This window comes from Sinohyriopsis cumingii, chromosome 1 (assembly GCF_028554795.1).
Source record: "Sinohyriopsis cumingii isolate HCF-2022 chromosome 1, ASM2855479v2, whole genome shotgun sequence".
NCBI classification, from domain to species: Eukaryota; Metazoa; Mollusca; class Bivalvia; order Unionida; family Unionidae; genus Sinohyriopsis; species Sinohyriopsis cumingii.
This window is the reverse complement of record NC_142961.1, coordinates 181,948,677-181,972,453: the sequence shown is the minus strand read 5'-3', so window position 1 is coordinate 181,972,453 and position 23,777 is coordinate 181,948,677. Positions and strand designations below refer to the sequence as shown.

The 23,777-nt window shown below is 36.1% G+C and overlaps 1 protein-coding gene across 2 annotated transcripts in view; it reads right to left on the bottom strand.

Moving 5' to 3' along the window:
- The window catches only part of LOC149808499 (WD repeat-containing protein 25-like), a 40,961-nt gene extending 18,253 nt beyond the window's left edge, over positions 1-22,708 (bottom strand). Inside the window, exons 1-3 of one of the 2 annotated variants that reach the window (XM_089978204.1) lie at positions 22,528-22,708; positions 17,075-18,071; positions 9,051-9,220 (exon numbers count right to left, since the gene is read on the bottom strand). In XM_089978204.1, the coding sequence (XP_089834330.1) occupies positions 9,051-9,220; positions 17,075-18,041 (1,137 nt within the window). In that variant the 5' untranslated portion in view covers positions 18,042-18,071; positions 22,528-22,708. Of the gene's footprint in view, positions 1-9,050; positions 9,221-17,074; positions 18,072-22,086; positions 22,183-22,527 lie in introns of those variants that run through there. The other variant, XM_089978212.1, reaches the window with a different exon arrangement.
- Positions 22,709-23,777: the final 1,069 nt, after the last annotated feature.

The window sequence follows — 23,777 nt, the reverse complement described above, 5'->3', positions numbered from 1 at the left end:
TGTCAAGCATCATATTGTGGTACACATGATTGTTTTCCAGGCCAAGGTTGTCAATGGTAGACACTCCATTGATTGTGGAAAAGAGCTGAATTGGCAGACAACAAAGTCATCTCCAATGATTCATTGGGAGATACAAGGACAACCATGAAATCCCTGAATATGTTGTAACGTATCTGATCATCTCTGAATGGTGCATTCATGTACAGATAGATCATCCCATTTTAGCCACAATGTAATAAGATTCAGCTACAGCTGATTTTCTTCGAGACTGAATGATGAGCTTGGTAAATTGGCTTTAAAACTTTTCTTGCAAAGATATTATTTGAGATCAGCCAGGTGTGAAGATAGAGTATCTAGGTCAGTTGTGATGGAGAGTGGCCCTGTGATGTGACACAAGGACCCTCCTCTGCCATAAGATACCAAAAAGGGACAATCAAAATGAGCTGAGCTGTGGAGTGTCGGACTGTGGAGGGCACTTGCTCTCTGTACTTTAGGACATGTGAGGATGTTGCTCCATTTGAGAGAAGGTGCTGACAAGCTTTCTCACATACCCACATTAGCGAAATCCGAGACTCAAACCCATGCAGAGGTGAGATGGCAGTGATCCGTAATGGAGAGCACTTTAGACCACTTGGCCACTCGGGGCAATGCTGGCTCAGAGGATGGTATTGGTTTTCTTGCAGTGAGGGACCCAAACTTCAGGATGATTAAGATTGCAGGGAATAAGGAGGCTCTTGTGGGATTCTTTGGCATAATGGGAGAGATAGGCCATATGTGGTGGTTCCCTGACTATTTGACTAGTGAAATCAATATATTCAGTATCACTATATGAGTAAAAATCAATCATATATGTATAAATTCTACTTGTGGACAAAATATCATTCATATTATTGTACAAATTATATACTCTGATCACACTTGGTGAGAGAATCATAGCTTACTGATAGCTGTGTAACTATTTTGATTACCCTTGGTGGTAGATGCAACAATGCTCATTTTTTTTGGTTTAAATTCTAAACATTGATCATCCATGGTGATAGATTCATAATTAAACATATCTGTTTGAATGTTAAATACATTGATTATTCTCTGATTATTAATTTAAGTTACATGTTCTGATTAGTTCCAGTTAGGAATGATATCATTTCCTAATATCGGTTGTTTAACTTGGAGTGCATCATTCTGATAAATCCAATTATGGACTTTATGCTCACAAGTATGTTGTCAGATTCATTCATTATTCAATCACACAATAAATAAACATCTCATTTATGATATTGCTTTCAGCGTCTTTACAACAATCTAATCCCAAACTGACTCCATGTCAAACTGCTCTTAATTTTAAAATATTTTTGCCAGGTTCTGGCATAGTTGTACACTGCACTACTTCTTGCTGACACCCTCAGTAAAAGTAATGGTCATCAAGCAGCTGTTGGTTGCAAAGTACCTGCAGGTGGCATTGGCACAGAAACTTTACCCCATTGTGTTTGCTGTCCTGGTAAACTATTTGGGGAAATTCTTTTATTTATATGTAGTGTTATCTTGCCACTGGAACATCAGAGTCGTTCACAATTTCCATCTTGCTGAGCAACTGCAGATCAAAGTTTCTTTTGTGCATTTGGGGGTAGTCAAATTGGGTGAAGGCCACAATTCCTGGGATACACATTAATGGTGATATCTGGGTTGAGCTCTCCAAACTTTTGATATCAGTAACCTGTATAAGAAATTCTATATTCAAACTGGAGTCCATCCATGTGATGTTTGTACTTCAAAATTGTTATGTAATACAGGATATAGCACATATAAAATCGCCCATGCAAACGAATGGCTGTCTTTGTTTTTAACCTTTATTATTGAGTACAGTGGAAAACACACTGGCACTGGAATATATCTTGACCCATGAAAAGACCTGTACTGGAAAACATGAACTTGGACCTTCTTGAATGTATTTATCAACCTCCAGATGATCACTCATCAATGATGGCTATATGTATCAATGTTAAGATTACATGGGCACCAATGTGAAACCACAGGTGTGAGATTTTAACTCCTTCACTGGAACTTTTAACTTTCACAATGAGGAAGTTGCACAATCAAGTCTGCAACAGGAACAATGTTTACCTTGAATCTGGATAGCAGCTTCGCATTTGTGTCTGCATGCTACAATGTTGACATGATTCTCAGATGCATTCTTGAAAGAAGCTTAGGTTTACAACACTGCTGCTAGGCTTGCATACTTTTGAAATGATTGCCAGGTAATCTTGGAAATCACATGAACACCTGTGCAACTTAAACTATGGGACTTGATAGCGATTAAGAGCCAGTGTGGAATGATGAAGAAATTTTAATACACGGATGTGCTGCCATTGCAGGAAGCTGCTGAACAGTTGGCTGGGGCTCATCAAGAAGTCATGATAGTTGAAGTATATCTGCCTTTCTTGTACCTACTGGTATCTTTATTTCATGGTCTCGGATGGATTGCTCAAGTTGAAAATCAACTGTAAATCTTAGCAATGCTATTTTTTACTTTATCAGGATTGCTTCATTCCAAGATATTATTTCATTCACTTCATCATATTTTTCTTTGAAGACATCTTTGTCTTTTTCCTTGGTGACATTGTCAGCTTTTTCCACTTTTGCATTGCCATGTCTTTGCTTGTGCAAGTGAAAATACTCAGCAAAAGATCTTCATGGTCAGCATAGGTGATTTTGCAACTTGACTCCAATAGCACATTTAAGACAGGATCGAACAGCAGTTGCAATACGAAACATGAGCAAATGGAATTTACAATATTCATAATTAAATGTTTTCCATGACATAAGCCTTTGCATCTATTGCATCCCATTGTATTCAAACTTTTTATATATATAATGTGATTATTTAACTGGATTCTTTCTTCTGTCCCTGTGCAATTATGTCCTCCTTTACATGCTTATGGTATTTGAGAAAACACAGCATAATGCAGATGATAGATAATTTCACAATTAATCGTACAGTGCTTTTCCTCTATAATGATTTGAATTTGCATATCACACTCTCATAAATAAACGGGTTCACAATCTTTCTGAGCTGATCAAAATTGTTCTTGGTACACAAAATAGAACTGGATACAAGTAGGCCAAATTAGGAAACAAAATCCATTACCAAAATTTAAATAAACTTGTATATGGCTACACTTTGTGTGTTTGCATCTAATGATATCAAAGTGCTTGGAGTGCTTATACACTTCAGCTATGGTTTCTCCCTTTGTGTACCTGAACTGTTCATTAAATATCTCGCATTCACTATTCTGCCTTTCTTCTGGCGTGTTGTACATTTCTTTGTATCTCTTCTCAAGGTTATGTATGCTATCTGCATCATGCAGTATACTATCGGCTGGTGGTGCTATATCCTCTAATTGATCAGTCCATTGTTGGGTGGTGCAAAGATTTTCAGTCTTTAATGGATGTGCCACTGTCATCACTGTCTTTATTTACCAGTGATTCAGTTAACTTCAGACACCTTAAGTTTTCATGTACAACATCATACATGACTTCTTGTCATATTCTTATACAAGTTTTCATCTTGCTCACTCCAAGGCAACCCTAATTCAGTATTTTTCAAGGTGATCCAGATAAGTATTTGAATAACTGGATCACATTTTATGGTCTTCTCTGACAAACCTATATAATGCATCTAAGCTAAATAGGGATGTAAACATTTCTGTGACATTACAAATACATAATGGCATACCTGTCAACTGTACAGTAAAACCTGTTATGAGCGATCTCTGCTATAAGCAACCACCTGTCATTTCCAACCAAAACCATAATGCACAGATCGATTTTATTATATAAATGCTTTGTCATGAGCGACCACCTGCTGAATGTGACCAAAAACCATGATGTCTTGACGAACTATGCATTTTGACACTGCTACGAATGACTGCATTGTAAAATCGAGGATAAACTCCATTGACCTTTACTTAATCCCTGTAAAAATGACCGCTTATACAATTCTATATTAAAAAAAAGGCTGGGTACCGATATCTGAAATTTTGGAGGTATGCTTATTGTGTTTTATAGTTTCTGTTGTAAACCAGACTAAAGTACATGAAGATTATTCAGTAGCCTGGTTCCCTGCTTGGCATGCTCCCTATGTTGCTCTATTCATATAGCAGAGACCAACGCAGGGAGCACATAAAGCAGGCAATCAGACTATTATTATTCCTGCACTTATCCTGCTCCCCGCCTTATCGTTGATAGAGCCCATGTGTATGAGTAGGACCCTTTATCCCTATGAACGAGAACAAAGACACCACCAATCTATATGTAAGAACGACCGCTTTATTAGTAATGATTGTTCTGATAAAAAAGAAACATAAAAAAGTAATAATAAAATATAAAAAAATTAATTGTGGCTACCGCTGAAAGATGCTACAGTCCATAAACCAGGCTAATGTAAATGTCACAAACTGCCACTGTAGTTCCAAAAATGACATAATGGTCGTGTATATTGTTTGTCTTTAGAGTTAATCCATATTGCCTGGGGGTGAATACGGTCATTGTCTATTAAACCAGCAAGAGATATCCATTTGTGGAATTTGATTGAAAGTGTTAAAGACTTGTGATGTTTGTAGTTTTTTACCCCGATGTTACAGTGATTACATCCCAGTCACAAAGCTGTCGTCTACTCAAGTTGGTGCGACCTGGGTTACACACTTTGTATATAGAGTTAATCCCTGCATGTCTTCTTTGAATTAAGCCATTGAATTTTATCTCTGAGTAAATGATTCCATTTCTGGATGAGATATTTGTTTCTTTTGTATCATTAATTGTTAGATGTGCAATGCACATGTATAGATTTGTCATATTTCCCCAAATCCCAGTCAAAACCATCTTTATGTTCAATATTACAACTGACCACAAATAATGTTAGCACCTAGAACTTTAATAACTAAAAAGAGACAAATTTTCAAGCTGGAGAAAATAATTACTGCAATTGAAAGAAGTGAAAAAGAGACAACCATTCATAAAGTAGTAGTTTAAACATCAGTAAAACAAATTTAGATTGTTATAAAGGAAAAAGAGTAAATCAGAAACAATTTCATATGCTAATACATGTGATCTTCAAATCTAAATGTGATTTCATGTTTAAAGAAAGAAAGTATCTAGCTATATAATTTTGTTTTTAGATCAATGCATACAATATTTTAGCAAGAACTATTAATAAAGAATAGAATATACGTACAGTGACTGTGGTTATTTTTCTTTAAATTGTTCTGAAACTGGACCTTGGACACTGGTCCTTGTGTACAAACCTGTTATGATAGACCACCTGTCTTGAGAGATCATATATTTTGTTCGCAGAGGGGGGGGCTCTCATATCGCATTTTACTGTATTTCTTTGAGAATTGAAGGTACATAATTTCTCACAGTCAACACAGAGGTGTTCCTGTCAGTGTTAAGTACAATGGTTTCAATTTACATCCCTGACAGTGATATAAACTCCTAAGGTGCATCTAAGAATTATGCATGTCTCATAGTGCATTTAACACTCTAATTTCATTGTCATATTTTACTTTCATATTTCATGTACATATCATTCTGAGTGAGTGTTTCCACAATAAAGAAAATGAATAATTTTTCCACAAGCTCTAACCAATCAGACCATGGACAACTCTTGCACATAGGTGAAAAGAACTCGTGTATAAACTTGTAAACAAGTAATGCACCCTCTCACCTCTGCCAATGTAAAAACAAACTCATAATCAATGACTGGCACATCTATTAACAAAAATCTGATACATTTTCACATCAGTGTTGACCAAGTTTGACTGCTGGTGTTTTAATCCAAGAAATTTATATTCCTCTTTGATAATAAAAAGGCATGCAAACTCAGTATTTCTTGGATTAAGCTGTCTCCTAAAACAGGGATTAAATATTATGCTGAGAATTGTTGATTGCCATGGCTCAAAGCAAACCTGCAATCAATATAGCAGAAAGGCTATCGTGGGATGCGACCCTATGGTTTTCATTTGGGAAATATTCCAGCAGTGCAGTTTCAGATCCCTTTGATGGGGCTGGATGTGAATGCATCTCACATGGGTTATAATCAATGACAAGTGAGCAAAAAAAAAAGTCATCAATGATTATTAGCAAAGGCTTTCTGAAGAAAACAAAATTGCCACAATTATCATCACACATGGCTAATAACTGGAGATGTATAGTAGAAGTGTGATACACTAAGAAATTTACTGGTTTCCCATACATACTAATGCATATGTTGAGTCCAATGGCAAACAACACAGACACTGATAGTGGGGTTTTGTCAAAATTGTGTTTTTCAAATGACGTGACAAGATGTGGCAGATTTGGTCATCAAGGTTATGTAAATATTGTTATGTATATTTAATTTGCATTGTTTGTTTTTCTTTTTTTAAATTTCATTATATGCTGTGGAAAATTGTATGTTGGATATGACCATGTCCAAATTCAAGTTAATTTTCTACCTGACTGAATCTTTTTTTATTTTTGTTTTTGTAAACATCTTAATCTCAATCTGAGTCTAGAACTTTGGAAATTCCACTTGAATTGCAATGTGCACCATTAAAAAAACTGCTAACTCCCCTTGGTTATTTTCACTTCCTGAACTTCAGAGGTATGTTGTAAAGAAAAGAGCTTTGTTTATCATTGCATATATTTGGTAATTTATTCATTGCACTTTCAGAAGCTGGTATTGTCTAGTCTGGCAAAATTTGTTTTCCCTATTTTAATAGCTGCTAAAGATAATGTACTTTAGACTAATTCAGGCTAATTTTTTTAGCACAAGGGAGCAAGTCAATTCAGTTAGCAGTGTGCTTAGGTCATGTACAATTTCCACAAGAACAATATCCAAAGAAATGTCAGCCACATTATATTAAAGTAGTATAGAGGTATAATAACATTCTCTCCAATGTACATGTTTCAAATGCAAACAACTTCACCTTACACACGTCACTCTCTCAAAATACATAATAACTGGTGAGCTCCCTTAGAATATAGAGCAAAGCCCGGAGAGAAAAGATCAGAGAACCAGACTACTCAGCAACAACATAAAGCAGTGATGTAAAATACAATGTTTTCACATTAAGTTTGTTGAAACCATTTGGAATAACAATATTAACCTGGTTGGACATCTTGAAAATAAAGGTCATTTTTATATAAAAACAAATAACGTTAGAAAAAGTGCATTGTTGACAATTATTCCCAACACAATTTTAAAATGAGTATTCAGCCATTAAACAGACCAGTTTGCTCCCCCTTCCCCCACATGGTTTTCTTGATGTCCAGCAAGGATGGTTTCATTTCATATTGTTATGGAGGTCCCTTGATAACTCTCGTCCTCGCTTATGGTGTGGTCTGTGTTTCTGGATCCCACTGTGTGCGGGTTATTGAGGGAGAGGTGTACATGGAAGTTCAAGACCTTATCTTGGAGATCATCAACCTGGGGGCAATTTAGCTGCTTTGTTATCCCATAAGTTTTCTTAAGGTCTTAAACAAACCAATAGAAAATAGCAAAAACCAAAAAGTTTTGTAAAATTCGACTAATAATTTATTTCCTAAGAATACAAAGTGAAAAGTTAAAAAGAACTTAAGGGTATTACAAATTAAATCCCAAACAGTCCAAAACGTTATATTACCAGTCCTAATAAATAAAGTTCAAACTAATTTCCAATGGTGTTTGAATTAAGATCCAACACTGGATGGGTTGATGTACCTGTAGTCTAGAATGTACTAATGTACCAATGACCTGAAGTGTGATACACATCGGGGTCCAAAAACATAGATCGCACTCTAAGTGAGGATGCGAGTTACCAAGGGACCTCCAAAAACTCCACTAGACATCCAGAGAACTGTGGGGTTTCGGGGGGGGGGGGGGTCTGTTTAATGAGTAAATCCTCATTTTATAATCACATCAAGACAAATTGTCAATAAAGCGCTTTTTCTGATTAAGTTGTTCGTTATTTTCTATAAATTACATTTATTTTCAAAATGTCCAACATCTGAAAGATTGATAACATGATTCCAACTGGTTTCAACAACCAACATGGTACATGAAAAGATTTGTCTATTACATCACAGCTTTTTATTTTGTTGAATAGACTGGTTCCCAGAGTGGTTTAGAATAGTATTTTGCAAAACAAGGATTCTACATAGCAGGGAACCAGACTAATTGTTGATACACTATCAAACAAGATTCCTTTTTATAAAATCCTAACATTTCATGATACAATCGTCTATGTCAAAACTCAATTTTTGAATTGTTCAATTAGTAAAATATTTTACTGTTATTAACAGTGAAATTTCTTATCATCCTTGAGGACATCTCTATGTGCGAATTCAGGAAGTACAATGGCCAAACCTGAGACTCAAACCCATGCATGTCTATTTAGTGGAATTTTCCATTCTAGTATACTCTGGGTTGATTACCAGATAAAATCTATTATAAAGTTATGGTAATGGATTTGGTAAACATCAGGTAGGCTAGGTATTTTTATGGAGAATACAAATATCCTAGACCCAGACTCAAATAAATATGTTTACTTCTATTGATAATGATCCTAATATTTAACCCACTTTTATATATAAAAAAATATTAGCCATGTATTATTTAATACCAAAATAAAAACATCAGTGTCTCTAGTCAGGAACAACATGAACCTAATTTTGGATAGGGTCAAGTACAAAATTATACATAATCACGAAGAAAAACTAGCAAATACAAAGTAAATATACATAACAATGTACAATGCTTACCTTGTGCCTTACAGTGAATTTTATGCAGGGCCTGTATTTTTTCAACCTTAGCAGGCCCTTTTGGCCACTAAAAACTTTTGATGAGTTTTTACTCCTGCAAATAAACTGAATTTAAACATTATTTCTCACTGTAAAAAGCACATAAAACACTTACCAAGAACTTCTAAAACCTGAAGCTTGTCAAATATCCAAATTTTTCATTTAAAGCATATTTGTTTTTAAATTTCTAACACATTTCAAGTGTAAGTTTAGCTTCTTAAATATTTACAAACCTGTCCAAAAGCATCCTTGTGTGTGAATGTTTTGATGGCTGAATTTGGAGTGCGGGTATCCCATGACTGGATTTTATTGTGTGACCCTGTCAAGACTAAGGAGGAATTGTTGACGTGAAATTTACAACATGTGGCAAAGCTCTCATGATGCATCTTGATCAGTATGGTCCCTGCAAAAAGAAAATAAGCAATGAACAAGAGTCCATCTAAAGGTCTGATGATCTCCTGGATAAAAAGGAATTTCCAGGAATCTAAGATATAAGATGCTTGACATAAGATGTATTCTTGACAAAAGACCATTACATAAGCATTTTCTGGTTTATGACTTAAGTGTAGGATCCATAACTGACTCTTAAAATTTTGGCAAAATGATTCCTCTTTCTAGGCACAAAAGTGAAAATAATGGGGAGGTGTGAGTGTATAAAGTTAAAAATGTATAATGTTAAAAATAGTACATTTAAACTTTTGTTTATGCATATATTTTCATGTCAGATTATTAAAATAATGCTGAAATACTAATAAAACTGCATAAAAATATTGAAACCTTTCTTATCTTGCTTCACAATAGCTGTTTTGTAAAATTAAATGGCACCTTGAAATAGGATCCTGTCAAAAATCTGCAACAGTTTCCACTGTAGAAATATTCTTTTCATATTTATGTGATCATATATATATAGAATATAATTAATTTTACTTAGTATCGTAGCATGTAATTTAATTGCATTTATGATCATCAAAAATGCACACAGAGCATAACTTTCCAACTTCCTCTATGCTTTGATACAAAAGTTAGTGTTTACTTTTATTATTAATTCATTGTATTAAAACAAATAAAAAAATATAATGGGGAGGGGGTGTCATGAAATTCATGCAAGGTTGTTGTTGTAGGGTTTAACGCCATTTTTTTTATGGGGGCCCTTAGTGGCCGAGTGGTCTAAAGCGCTCTCTGTTATGGATCAGTGCCATCTCACCTCTGTCTGTGTGGGTTCGAGTCTCGGATTCCAGGGTTTTCCCAGGTTCTTCCTCAATCATTAACACTAGCCGCCATGTATAGCCTATCGTGTGCTGAAAAATGGCGTTAAACCCCACAACAACCACATTTTTCAGCACAAGATAGGCTATACATGGCGGCCAGTATCAATGACGGAGGAAGAACCCAGGAAAACCATGGAAAGAACCACCAACCCACACATGTGTGCGTGTAATTTCCCACATGCATATGCTGAAAGTCTTTTCGCAATAATATTAATACCAGCCATGCCGACAACAACAGCAATACAAATTCATATCACTGGCAATATCACATGCATCGCAGATAATGTACCAATCCACTGTTCCAGCACCCAGCGACCAGCGCAAATATAACATTGTTGATGACAATGATATGTCTACGGTATATTTTTTGTTTTGTTGTGTGCTCATCAGTGATTTTTTCAAGTGATGCCTTCCATGCACATGCCTGATTATATCTGTAAGACTGTGTAGGATTCGTTGTTGCGCTATACAATATTAAGTAATCAAATGAGGTGTTTGCTTGACGAATTCCAGAGACTATCAATACACCATTGCTGTTAAATTTTTGTCTTCTGGATCCAATATGAATATTTCTTCTGTATTTTGATTCAACATGACTGACATGGCTCAAAAAAATCTATCGGTTGAAATGACACCTTGAATACATTGTAAAACAGCTAGACACAGAGAGCCTGTACACCGCAGTGACCTCAGCAATATGTTTGATGATGTTATTTTGTTTTCACCATGTTGCTGATCCAAACACCACAGTGAATACTGCATTGATGAACGGAGCCTACACTCGGCGATGTCAGGGATTCTGCTGGATATATCTGCGAGTGTTTTGTTGATGACAGCTACTGACATTTGAACATTGACTAGATCACCAAGTTTTGTGTTAATTTCGGTGAGCTTCACGTTGATGACCATTGGACTTCCAAAGAAATCATCAAAGACTTGATCAAGCCAAGGAAAGTTTCTGCAAAGACCAGTAAACTTGCCTACATGATCATACTCAGCTTGCTGCATGGCTAATTTACTATTACTCTTGGTGTTGCTGTTATTTCTTCATTGCAGCATCAGTGTCAGATGCTGGTACTCACAAAACAATTCTGTTTCTATTCATGTTGAGATCACCAGTTATTGTATCACTGGTTTTAGCAACTAGTTTACTGATCTCATTAAAGCTTGCCAGTAGCTTCTCGATGGTCGGTGGTTCTTTCCAGGGATGTCCCGGGTTCTTCCTCCACCAGTAATACTGGCCGCCATGTATAGCCTATCATGTGCTGAAAAATGTTGTTAAACCGAACAACAACAACAACTGATCTCATTTCTGATCATCACGAATCTCTGATTCTTCTGCCATCTGCAAATATTACTGGCGGTCACACCTAAATCTCTCTGGACAATATCGGTCCACCTAATACTGCTTGTCTTTAGCTGTCCATGTTGATCCTGAAAAAACAAAACCTTCATCCCGGTCAACCCCAGAGAGGTTCATAAGATCAGCAAGCTCATCTTGTGTCACATATACCAACAAATCAATGTCACAGAGACCAGGTTTCTTAACACTAGTGAGAGATCCTCCGTAAATATCTACCATTATAAACTCCTAACCTGTTGAAAATGACTACTAGTGTACTCGTGCATGGCTTAGAATGGCGGTGCTGATGGCCACGACACAATGTAAAGTACAGCAAGGGCTTCTGGACAGCAAATGGGTGGGTATGTTAATGTCGGTGTTGGTTAGTTGAATACCAGATCAGGGTGGCAAAAGAATCACTGGCGTTTCTGCTTACATATTTTACAAATTTTCTCAGTGGCCACGATCTATATGAATCAAAATAAACAACACCATGTGGATCACCCACATATACAACTCAGTGGCACCACTCTATATGAATCAAAATAAATAACACCACGTGGATCACCCACATATGCAACCCAGTGAGTACCTGGACCAAAATGGCCATCAAGATTAATGATACCAGTTTCAACATGGTTGAGTTGTTTCAGCAACTGATCACGCATGAAAAGGCCTCTGAATTTTTTTTATGTTTAATCACTAAGCAGCATCAAGTAAATTAAAGTTAGACATGGGGAGCTTCAGTGAAATGTTCCTGGCAATCACAGACCTTGACCGTAACACATTCCTGGTAATCTTAGACCCTGTCCTTTTTATTGTGCTTATAAACCTTGTCCTGTCTCCTTCTTTAGTGCTATGAAGGCAGCTGTTCCAACAGCACTGAGTGTGGCTGCTTTTGCAACAGCTGGAGCTGCAGTGGCAATCAAGACTGGTATCACTGTAAGAAGTGGCAATATACCACCAGTCTGAGCTGTATCATTGCTTGCATTCACAGAAAAATCAAGTCGAACACCAGTTTTTGATTTCTTTGCGTCACTGTAAAGTTCGAACTGATGTTCAGTCAGCAACAGTACATTCGGGTCTTGCAATGCTGTTGATTTCATCGATATCATTGTTCTACAACTGTTCTTTAATGCCAACTGTGTCTTTTTAATCTGACCAGGTATCTGGGTGACATTGATGTGTTGATATGAGATTGTAATATTATGAATTAATTCATTACATATTTTCTACCGCTGCATCAACTATTCTCATTTGTCTGCCAAAACCTTCAAGCTGCATTGTTTTGTCTGATATTACAGCAATTGCTCTATAAGCAACAGAAGCAGCTGGTAATAAGCCTACTCATGCTCGAAAATGTATGTCAACAACTGATTGTCGGAACAAATCCAAGTGAGAAATAAAAGATTGGATATTGTGTTGTGAAGTCCCATTGAGATATCTGCAGACCAGAATTGACATTCTGATCGCACCCCGTAAATGTCATCAAACGATGATACACATGTGCAACATGATTATAGCTGAAATTCAATCACACTTCTTCGGATGGTTCTTAACGTCCATTTATTCTCTGAGAAACTTCATTAACCCTGAGCATGTAAAATACCATCAACTTTCGAATCTGCAAACCTACCCAGGCATTATCCTGAAGCACTATGAATATATGTCGTGGTGCTGAAACTCCCTATGCTGATGCTATCTGCCATGTAAATAATCCAGTAACACTACTCTGAATACTGTCTGTGGTCACTGTCAACCATGACAATGTTGATTTTCTGCCACTGTCCATGAAAGACAGGAGCCACTGTTCTTCAATGCATAATGGTATTATTTTTGGCACCCAAAGCAAATTTTTTGTCGGTCTCACTTTACCAGCACCAATCATCATTGTCAATGCCCTTTTGAAAAATAGTACAACTGTGTGTTTAGCATCAATCATTACTTTTCTAACATTTCTGCAAATTCCAAAGACATGTGATAGTGGAATTGCACATGAAAATCCTTCAGTGTCATTTAACATCATCCGCCATGCCACAATTATTGGTTAAAATCTTCATTCATCAATGTCTTCTGTTCCAGTGCCATCCATTCGTACGTTACTGTTCTCGGGGTGTTCAGTGGTATCCTTCACAAACATCATCGATGGACCAGTGGACCATGAATAACCATCAGAATATCTTGTGAGGCCCAATATTGTCATAGCAACATCAACATTTTCGAGTATGATTCAATATTTTTCCATCAATGCTGTACATAGCACTCTTAAACAATGCCAAAACACTACTGTTAACAAAACCAACTTGATCTCCTATTCCATATGCTGTATCATCTACTTTTAAAAGTTTCCCTTTCGATCTCAATGAATGCCTCTGCGGGCAGGAAATATATGCTTGTATCTTGGACTATTCCTAAGAATAATACTGATAATCATGCACCTATCTATTTTTTGAAGACTGGCATGTCTATGTCAAATGCAGAACCATATACACGCTTGAACATTTTATTATATTATTTGTTGTTTAAAACAACGCTTAGCCAGACCACTTTCCACTATCAAACTTGCAGTTATATTTTTTCTCTCTCGACACCTTGTTGGTTTGTCAGTAACAGAATGCCAGCTAATTCTGTAAGTCATTTATTTGCAGCCTGATTTATTATTTTACTGACACCTGCTGGCATCACTTCAGTGTTGCATAGTTTTATTGGCTGCAGCTGCAGTTTTTGTCATAATAGTTGCACAAGTCTGTCTCGGATCACTGAAAATGATTTACCAGCAGCAACACCAACAGCACGAATACCTTTATCATGAGCGACATCGAGGGCTTTCATTCTTAATTCTTTTGCAATCGGGATCGCTTTTTTTTTTTTTGAACAAACCTTTAACAACATCACCAATCCCATTTCTGATTAATAGATAACTTTATTATGTTTAATCATGAATTTATCACCTTGATCACCACAGGTCCACGCTGTGCACTGTATATAATCATGCTATTTTGTTATTGCCAATCTAATTGATCAATCACTGTAGTAATCGTCAATAATTTAATTGATGAGTACATAATAAATGCTGCTGTCCATGATGCCACCGGTAAATAAATACTGACAAATAGTAGCTGCTTCACTGATCATTTCGGGGGGAATTATTGCTGGCTCATCTTCCACCAATCAGAATTTCTAGTCAATTAACATCAGCAAGGACACTGTTGGGACAAAATTTATTGTAAATCACATGCAATGTATGTTTTTTATGACCATGATTGTGAATGGCAAGGTCCCTCCAGGTGGCGATTCATAATGTGGTTCCAGAACGCTAGGGAATTATTAATATCTTCCTCAGAACTAATCTACTGAATATTGTCGCAAAATACATCATTAACCCAATTTTAGAGTTTAACATATTGGGGTTTTGCACACTGATATCTACAACTGTATCCAGAAACAGCAATATTAAGTATTTGGTCTTTATCCCTGATAGCGGCAATACCTTCCTCAGTAAATTTATCTGTTATGTTTGTTATACCTTTAGGTGGTGGTTGTTGTTCTTGTTGTAGGATTTAATGCCATTTTTCAACATAAGATGGACTATATATGGCAGCCAGTATAACTGGTGAAGGAAGAACCCTGGAAAACCCCGGGAAAAAACACCGACCCATGAGAAGCTACTGGCAGTTTTCCTCAAGTAACCACGTTTGCCGAGCCTGAGACTCGAACCCACCCAGAAAGAGGTAAGATGGCAGTGATCTGGAACTTTAGACCACTCGGCCACTCTGGGCCCCTTTGGTGGTGGTTGAACAGGTGGTGGTGGTTGAAGATGACCATCAATATCCACCAGTAATGTCTCGAGAGTTTTTTATGTTGCCTCAGTTGCTTAACAACTTTTTGGGTTGGTTGGACAATTGGTTTAAATAACTGTTCCATACCTTCTGTAAATTCCACTTGAGCTTCCTGACGTTGTATCTGCTGTTTGACAGAATCACTGACTGGAAGATATTTCTAAATTGCCTCCAGTTCTTGTCAGGCTAGTTTAGCTGTATGAGATTCCATAGTTTGTGCAGAATCACTCATTATTATTATTACAACAACAATTTAATTAACATCCCTGGTCAGCGGATATACTAAAATGCACATCAAACTCTGTAAATGCAGCCCATAATTTTCTTTTGCACCCTGAGATTGCATCTGGGCCTTGTCATGCTTCATTGAAGGATTTCAACTTGCCAACCAGGCTTACATACAAGGCTCGGATTGGTTTATGGCAACAAAGAAATCAACACTAGATGGTAGGGGGGTTTGGTCACCAGTGCCCGGATTGTAGTGGGGCATTTGGATGGGGGTGGTTGTCACCCCCCCCACCAAAAGGTCAGCTGACCCCCCATGCTGCTTGTTGTGACAGCTGCAATGTTGTATCCAAGAAATATACATCATATAATTTGAATTCAACATTGTATTATCCTCATTCTTTCTAACATATGTCACAGAAGTTGTGACATCCTCCATATGTACATCTATCTATTCCAATATTCATCTGGAAATCCAGAACATCATTTCCTACAGAACTATCAACCGGGCCCAATATAAAAGCTCCTTAGTAACCTGCTTTCCTAAATATCAAAGAAAGTGATAAATGGTATATAACTAGGCCCTGCCATCAGAAAAAGGTGTCAAAACATTACATGTATACATCTCTAAGTAAATAGACTAGTGGCCTTTTAATATCATAAGTTATATGAATTTGTGTATGCAAGCAGAAACAAACAGAAATTATGAGTGGAATTTGGGATTTCAAGCTTGAGTCATTGAGGGGGAGGAGTGTTACTAGGGTCTGGAGAAGGTTCAACTTCAAGGCAGGAGCAAAAACTTAATTTTTCAAAAGGCTGTTCTCTCGTTCTGGTTAATTTCAACTTGAGCAGCTTTTTTAAAATACCTTTTTATACTGCACAAAAAAATGACAGGATGAAATCATGGGCAGATTTCCTTAAAATTATAGGTAGAATCTGCTCTTCATTGATTACATATGGGGTAAGAAATCATGTGATAGTACATATATAGTAGCATGTAAAAACCAACTAATAAGTATGCGCACTATCTCCATTGAGCCCTGTAGCACATGATAAGAAGCAACTAAAGGAAACAAACTTTTACCCTGGGATGCCATTGTTGTTGTTATGGGGACAGACTATACATGGCAAACCCTGGAAAGAATCACCATCCCATACGAAACTAATGGTAAGCTTTCTCATGTACCCACATTGGTCAAGCACAAGACTCTAATCCATGCAGACAGACGCGAGATGGCAGTGATCCATAACAGTGTATGCTTTAGACCACCCGGCCACTTGAGGCCTCCTGGGATACAAGCTGCTGTGATGTTGTTCGACTGAATGAGGTCTTGTGCTTTTTTTTAAAAGAGTGTGGTAAATAACAATCTGAATTAAAGAATTTCGCTCTTTTTGACTTCATCATTGTTTAGTATTACTTTCTGAGGAATGCATAAACTTAATCAGGACCATGTAGCCAAGACTGTACTGATGTATCATTAAACCTAATACAGTACACATATGCATACATACTGGTGAGTACCAAATACTGACAGTCGTAAATGAGCTGAACACAATCCATGTATAGAATACATGCAGATTACCTGTTTCCACGTCTGTCAATAAAGCTGTCTTGTCATAACCACAGCTGAGAATCTTCCTTCCACAATGACTCCATTCTGCATCCTTAACTGCTCTTGTATGACCTCTCAACTCTGCAACACAGGGGTCAAGTTGTGTCCAGATATTCCAAATTTTCACAGTTGTGTCCAATGACGTGGTCAAAAAGAGATGACTAAAGTCTGGGCAATTCCATTTAACTCTGTTAACAACACCATTATGGGCATTCAACTGTTTCTCAATTTTTCTAGGAATCTGGGAGTAATTCTCCTTTTTGTGTAGATGTGGACCTATTTTGGGATGAATGCAGAACAGTTTTCTTTTAACTGCCAGTCCTTCATTTCCAAATTTTGAAGTTTTTACTTTATCTAATGGAGTGCTGTCTGATCTCTCTCCATCAAAAGCATCTCTGAACAGAAGAGTGTGTTCTTGTTTTTCTTTTACTCCAACCATAACATCATTATCCCAAACAAGGTGTCTCTTCATATATGGTGATCTAGTATTAATGCTGTCATCCATAGTACCTAATGCAACCAGATGTGAATATCTAGACTTTTTAGCTGCAAGTGTTCTTGGGTGAGAATCATTTATTGTCTGCACATCTCTGCAACTAACATCACTCCAAAAACCTGTATCAGGAATTTCAACGTCAACATCACCAACTCTAACACTCCTTATTTTTCCTGCTTTTATCTGTTTGATTTTAGATTTGGACAATATGGAAGGATCTGACTCATTATCACAATCTGTCCCAATTAATCCAAAAAAGTCTTCATTACAAGACCTGTCAGATGCATTAACCAATCCACCTGGTCCTTGATTTACATCCTGTGATAACTGGCAACTGGTGCAAGTAGCATTGCATATGGACTCTTCTGGTTGCACACTGGCACTATCTTCTTCTGACACACTGTCATCTTCTTCACTAGCATATTCCAGAAGTAAGTTCATGTTCACTACATATACATGCAAATGGTTTCACTGGAATAAAAGTAAAGATGCATCATGATTACTTATTAACCTCAGTGTCGTCTGAAAAAAATAATATATATATATATATAATCAAGCCACCCATAACAGTTATCTCTCTTTTAAAGGAACCTTGAATATAGTATATACAGCCAGTCTCTGATTTCTAGCCAATAGGTTACTGTTGACAGAAAAGAAATTTCATCCTCTAGCCAATAGGCTGCACCCTAAAACTCTCTGAACTTGCTGGACAAGAACTTATGAAGATAAATATCAGAACTTGACTCGTGAAGATAAATGTCAAAACTACTTATGAAGATAAATGTCAAAGTCTTGTTTTCAGAATTTGGGTGCAACCCAAATTCTGGATCTCAGATACACTACTGTATGCTGAATTCAAGTAGACCCTGGACTACATGATATCACAATTTATTATATGTAGGGGGTATCTGAATGCAAGTACAGTAAGACTCAAGGAACTATGATGGCGTGCCATTGAAAGATTTTTAAAATTAACTGCTTTTCAGATTAAGAACAATGTTTTGGTACATTACAGAGTGGGAGTTTTATGAAAATCTCTAACAAAATTTTATTATAAGACCACCAATAGGACTTAAAAAAGTAGATCTATTTGTGAGTTGTTCTTTCTTCCTTTATTCTGCTATGTCAGCTTTCTTCAAGAAAGAAATATAGTAACCTCCAACTGCAACTACAACTGAAATGGGACCACTCTTCCATACAAATCACATAATCAGTCCCATTCATATTGTCAATAATAAAACCTGTGCCATGCAATAAGACAGATCCACAAATAGATCTACCTTTTCATAAGTCATATTAGTGGTCATTTTGTTTCCACTGGAATTTGTATTAAGCAGAAATAATTGTAAGAATAATAAAAGTTTTCATAAACAAAAGACCACGAATGTTGACTATTACAATAAGTGAATAAGTGATTGGTAATTTTAGGAGGCCAATATACAAGCTAATATTTATAAAAATATATTGTCTTATAATTTTTTGTGACCATTAATTAATTAAAAAAATTTATGTTCAATTGACAATTCCTTTGTCAGGTATAAGTTAGCAGTGAAGAAGGCTTCAAATATATGTACTTAGAGCAGAAGTCCAAATACTAAAATGATTACAGAAGCCAAGTACTCTACCAGACTTTTCAGCAGTGGCGTCACTGGTGGGGGGGGGTGCAGACCGCACCAGGTGACACCATCGAAGGGAATGACTACAAAATGACTGTCTTTTAAAAAAAATTAATTTGTGTGCAGTTGGGAGGCCTATGGGGGTGACACTATGAGTTACTGCACTGGGTGACACCAACCCTAATGACACCACTGTTTTTCAGGACATTGATGTGAATGTGATGTAAACAGTGCTAAGTAGTGTTCATTAGGCATATTAATTTGAATGTAAATAATTGTCAATAAACATTTACAGAAAGTTAGAATTGTTTGTTGTTCAGTTATACAATATATGACATCTCATAAGAAGAAAAAAACACAAAAAACGTAAGTACAAAGCAATCATAATTGTAATTATAATCATCCCCCTGTAATTGTAATCAAAATCATGGTAAGTGTAATTGTAATTATCAGTGCTGAAACTGAAAACAATGAATTTTGACTGAAATGAGGACCACATGCTTAATCCTTATTCAGTAATGGCACAGGCTTGAGGCTGAACTAGTTCAATTATGTCTGCATTTGTACTTGAAGAGACTGACCACTAATCTATGGGGCTAGAATGTTCATTCCAACCAGAATTTAGACCCCTTTGAAAGTTTGATCAAATAAGGAATGGAATAATATCTTTTTTATACTACACAACATAATAAGGCAACTGTTTTGAAGTACAATGCTGTTGGGCATTTCTGTGCATGTAAGGTTTCCATCTCCAATTCTGAAGCAAAATGCAACCAATTTCAACCGATTGACAACAAAAATATACTGCAATGATTACCATCTGAAAAGAGGCAAATGTCACCAGCACATTCTATTCAAAATAATAATAATTTTGGACACACGGGATACCACCCCCTATGTTTTCACGACTTGAGATATGTTGGGCCATTCTGCACACAGCTTTGAAAAGATGTAATGTTTATCCATCGGGCTATAGAAATGAAATACATTACTTTGGACTGCTTCTGTCAACAGTTCAGTTGAGTAATTAGGTCAGGTTTACAGCTAGTTTTACAAAATTCAACGTAACAATGCCAATAAATGGCAAGAGATATTAAGCAAACTAAACCGATCTTGTAAAAATATTAGTAAGTTCAACATTTTATAAAAAATAAGCTATTATGTGGATGAGAAACAACAACGAATAGAATGTAATGTGTTAACATCTTGTTTATAGGGGAAAATTACTAAAGAATTTAGAAGCAGACTATATGCTGGGGAATTTCTTGAGATTCCCATTTTAGCAGCAGGTTGACATGTTGGGTAGCTGATGATTTTGTATGTGTGGGACAACTTGCAAAATTGGAAACTTGGATTAAGATGCAGAATTTTTTTAAGGTATACATTTCTGTTTTTTAGATAATGTATTTATTTGTATGATTCTAATAAAAGATACATAGTAAATAGGATTTTCTGGGTTACAGGTTCAAGAAGGTCATGGAGTAGGTCTTCATGTTGACATTTAGAAATCACATTTTCATTTGCATTACAAGTCGAAATGTGGAATATTTTTGTACACTTTATGAATATCACTTTTCTTAATTAAAGTATGATTGTTCTTTCTTGATACAAAATGGATTTCGACCTAAAAAAACACATGATCCAATGTTTACAGAAATGACGTAACGTTGCACAGAATTACCCAATGCACAGAATTGGCCAACATATTGGCATTTAATTCATTACTCCTGTAAGAACATCGAATGATTTCTCCCTAATAAAGACTTGACTTCAGCAGATGTTTACAGAAATCAAGGCAGTGACTATCGCCAACACTTATAAAATATTAACAAGGATTTGAATCAAATTAAAAACAGAGCAACGTTTCCAAAAATCGTTTAAAAAGAACTAACATTAACTTTATGTGAAGCATAATAAATATCGACCTAGACCTATGACACTTCGTTTCCAAGAAGTAAAGCCGAAACTGTCAGTATCAACTTAATTCAAGACCCACAAATGAATATTGTCTATGGGAGCAGCCATATTGTAAATACAGGCAATCAGCTATGCATAACATCACAGGAGTTAGTCATACATGTAAGACCTCAACACTGATATTTATGTTGCGGGCATCAAGGTCTTACAGCCTAATTAATGGCACTGTGTAGTGTGTTTTTATGTCAGCTAACATTGTTACGAAAGTCAAATTTGCAGGAATATCTCACACAACTGACAACTAAAATAACGACGCTTTTATACAAAGTAAAGTCATAATGTTTTAGTCAGACTTTTCTTACTCTGTTTTTTCTCTCATAAATTCAAATTCTCACAAAAGAAATGGACCTGTTTTCAAGTTTCATTGGATGGAAAGTGATGAAAGCTGGGAATACCGAAATCAAGTTAAACTGAAATATTATTCTTTAATGAAATGAATAAAAAAGTTATACCTAGTGGAACTGTATGCAATGGTTCGTTTTGTTCACGAAATATATCCCCAACATGAACCTACTTTAACTTACTTCAGCATACCTCAACTACCGTTGCATTGCAACAAATTCACATGTCAACAGAATGTGAAAATGTGTCCATTTGCTAGTATCATATTTTCATTTCGCTAGAATAATGACAACACAGTAAATATATTAATTACACATAAATTAGTGGAAGAGTGTTGATATTGGCTGCCAAGTGTGTCAGATGTTCCTGAAACTTTGATTACTCATTCCGATGTCAACGACATCGAAACACGCTATATAAAGCCGTTATTTGGATAGTAAGACATAGCACTAAAATAAAACAACATGTGCTATGTCTTACATTATAGGACTACACAGGAGTCTGACTTTTATCAATAAAGTACGACGAAATCTCTGACATCATGAAATCACCTTATCGGTACTATATATTAACACAAGGAGTGCAAGCGTGCCCCCAACCCTCCGTTCGATTCGACTTTTCTCACGCGTCTTTAATCGCTGCAGAATTGCAAGAAGACTGAAAAACTACACATTTCCATTCAGAAGAGATCACAGGTGCTCGATGCGAGCTTGATGTTAAGAAAAAAAAGCAATCATCTAAAGGAAAAAAATCATACAGAGTGACAAAAATACCTTAAATTACCCCGATGACCCGTTCTGACATAGGACCCTCTCTATCATAATATATACCTCTTATATATTATGATAGAGAGGGTCCTATGTCAGAACGGGTCATGGGGGTAATCTAAGGTAATTTTGACACTCTGTATGATTTTTTTCCTTTAGATTATTATTTTTTTCTTAACATCAAGCTCGCGTCGAGCACCTGTGGAAGACAGTATGGTAACGTACCAACACATGACTCTCGGACTACCATCGCATGAATCCAATCCGGCTATTTAACCTTTATTTTCACCTTTACGTCACAAATCCTTGCATACGGGGTAGGGTTCCGTAGCTCACATCTGCGACCCAAAAGATCGTAATATACCTCACATATCTCCGCTCAGAAGCACTTTACATCCATCTGCGCTTCGACCCAATGGCCATATCTAACAAGCGCGTCGAAGCAATATTCAGTCCGGTATGAATGACATTATTCCGGATTATACTTATTATTTTATTATTATTATTAACATTATTTCTCATTACCACACTGCTGATTAAAGTTAAAAATATTATCATTGCCCAATCATTGATATAGCAAAACTATTGGGAGCTTGTTATTGATGTAGGCCCTTTGATCATATTTAAAGATATCGTATTTAACATTTAGGAAAATACCCTTTACTTGTTTACTGATTTGCCTTAAAAATTAAAAGTTTTCTGATGAACTTACCTAGGATCAACTTCAATTAGTTCAAAATCTAGGTAAAACTGACAGAAAGTCTTCTACTAATTACCTGAATGGGAATTGAATATATAATTTAATTCATACCGACGACAACGTTGTAGATTTGTTTTCATTTCGCATTATTTTTAAATTTACAATGCATTTCTTCTTCTTGTTTTTCACAATATAGCAGAATGTCATCATCATCAACAACATAATCAACAACAACAACAACAACAATAGCTACAACAAAGCTCGATATGGCAGTAGTTTATTCCTTCATGCTGTGTCTTCATGTATATTTTACTTTATTTGTTAATCTCCATATGAATCCTTCATAAGACTTGTGGCTAGGTTGGCATTTATATGAGATAATTCATGACTCATTTGATCCAACATTGTAATGCTTTCTTTTCCTAATTCTGATTTCTATATGCGTACTGCAGTTTAAAAGAAATAGTTGTAAGTAAAGTGCTTATACTTATAACTTTGAGAAAGTGATATTTGTCAAAATCTACAAATTACTTGAAGGTTTTAATTCGATTCATTTGGTTAACAAGAGTACTGACTATCTTAAAAGTTGAAGAAATAAATGCTGTAGATGGGAAGAAAACTAGAGCAAATAATACCATCATCATCAACAACAGTACTAGTAATGGTTGTATTTCTCATGGACTGACTCGGAATTCTCTCTGTGGGATTCAGTTTCGAGAAATGTTCTTTTCTTATGCTTTTCATAGTTTAATTTTTCATTCCAAATTGTGCCATT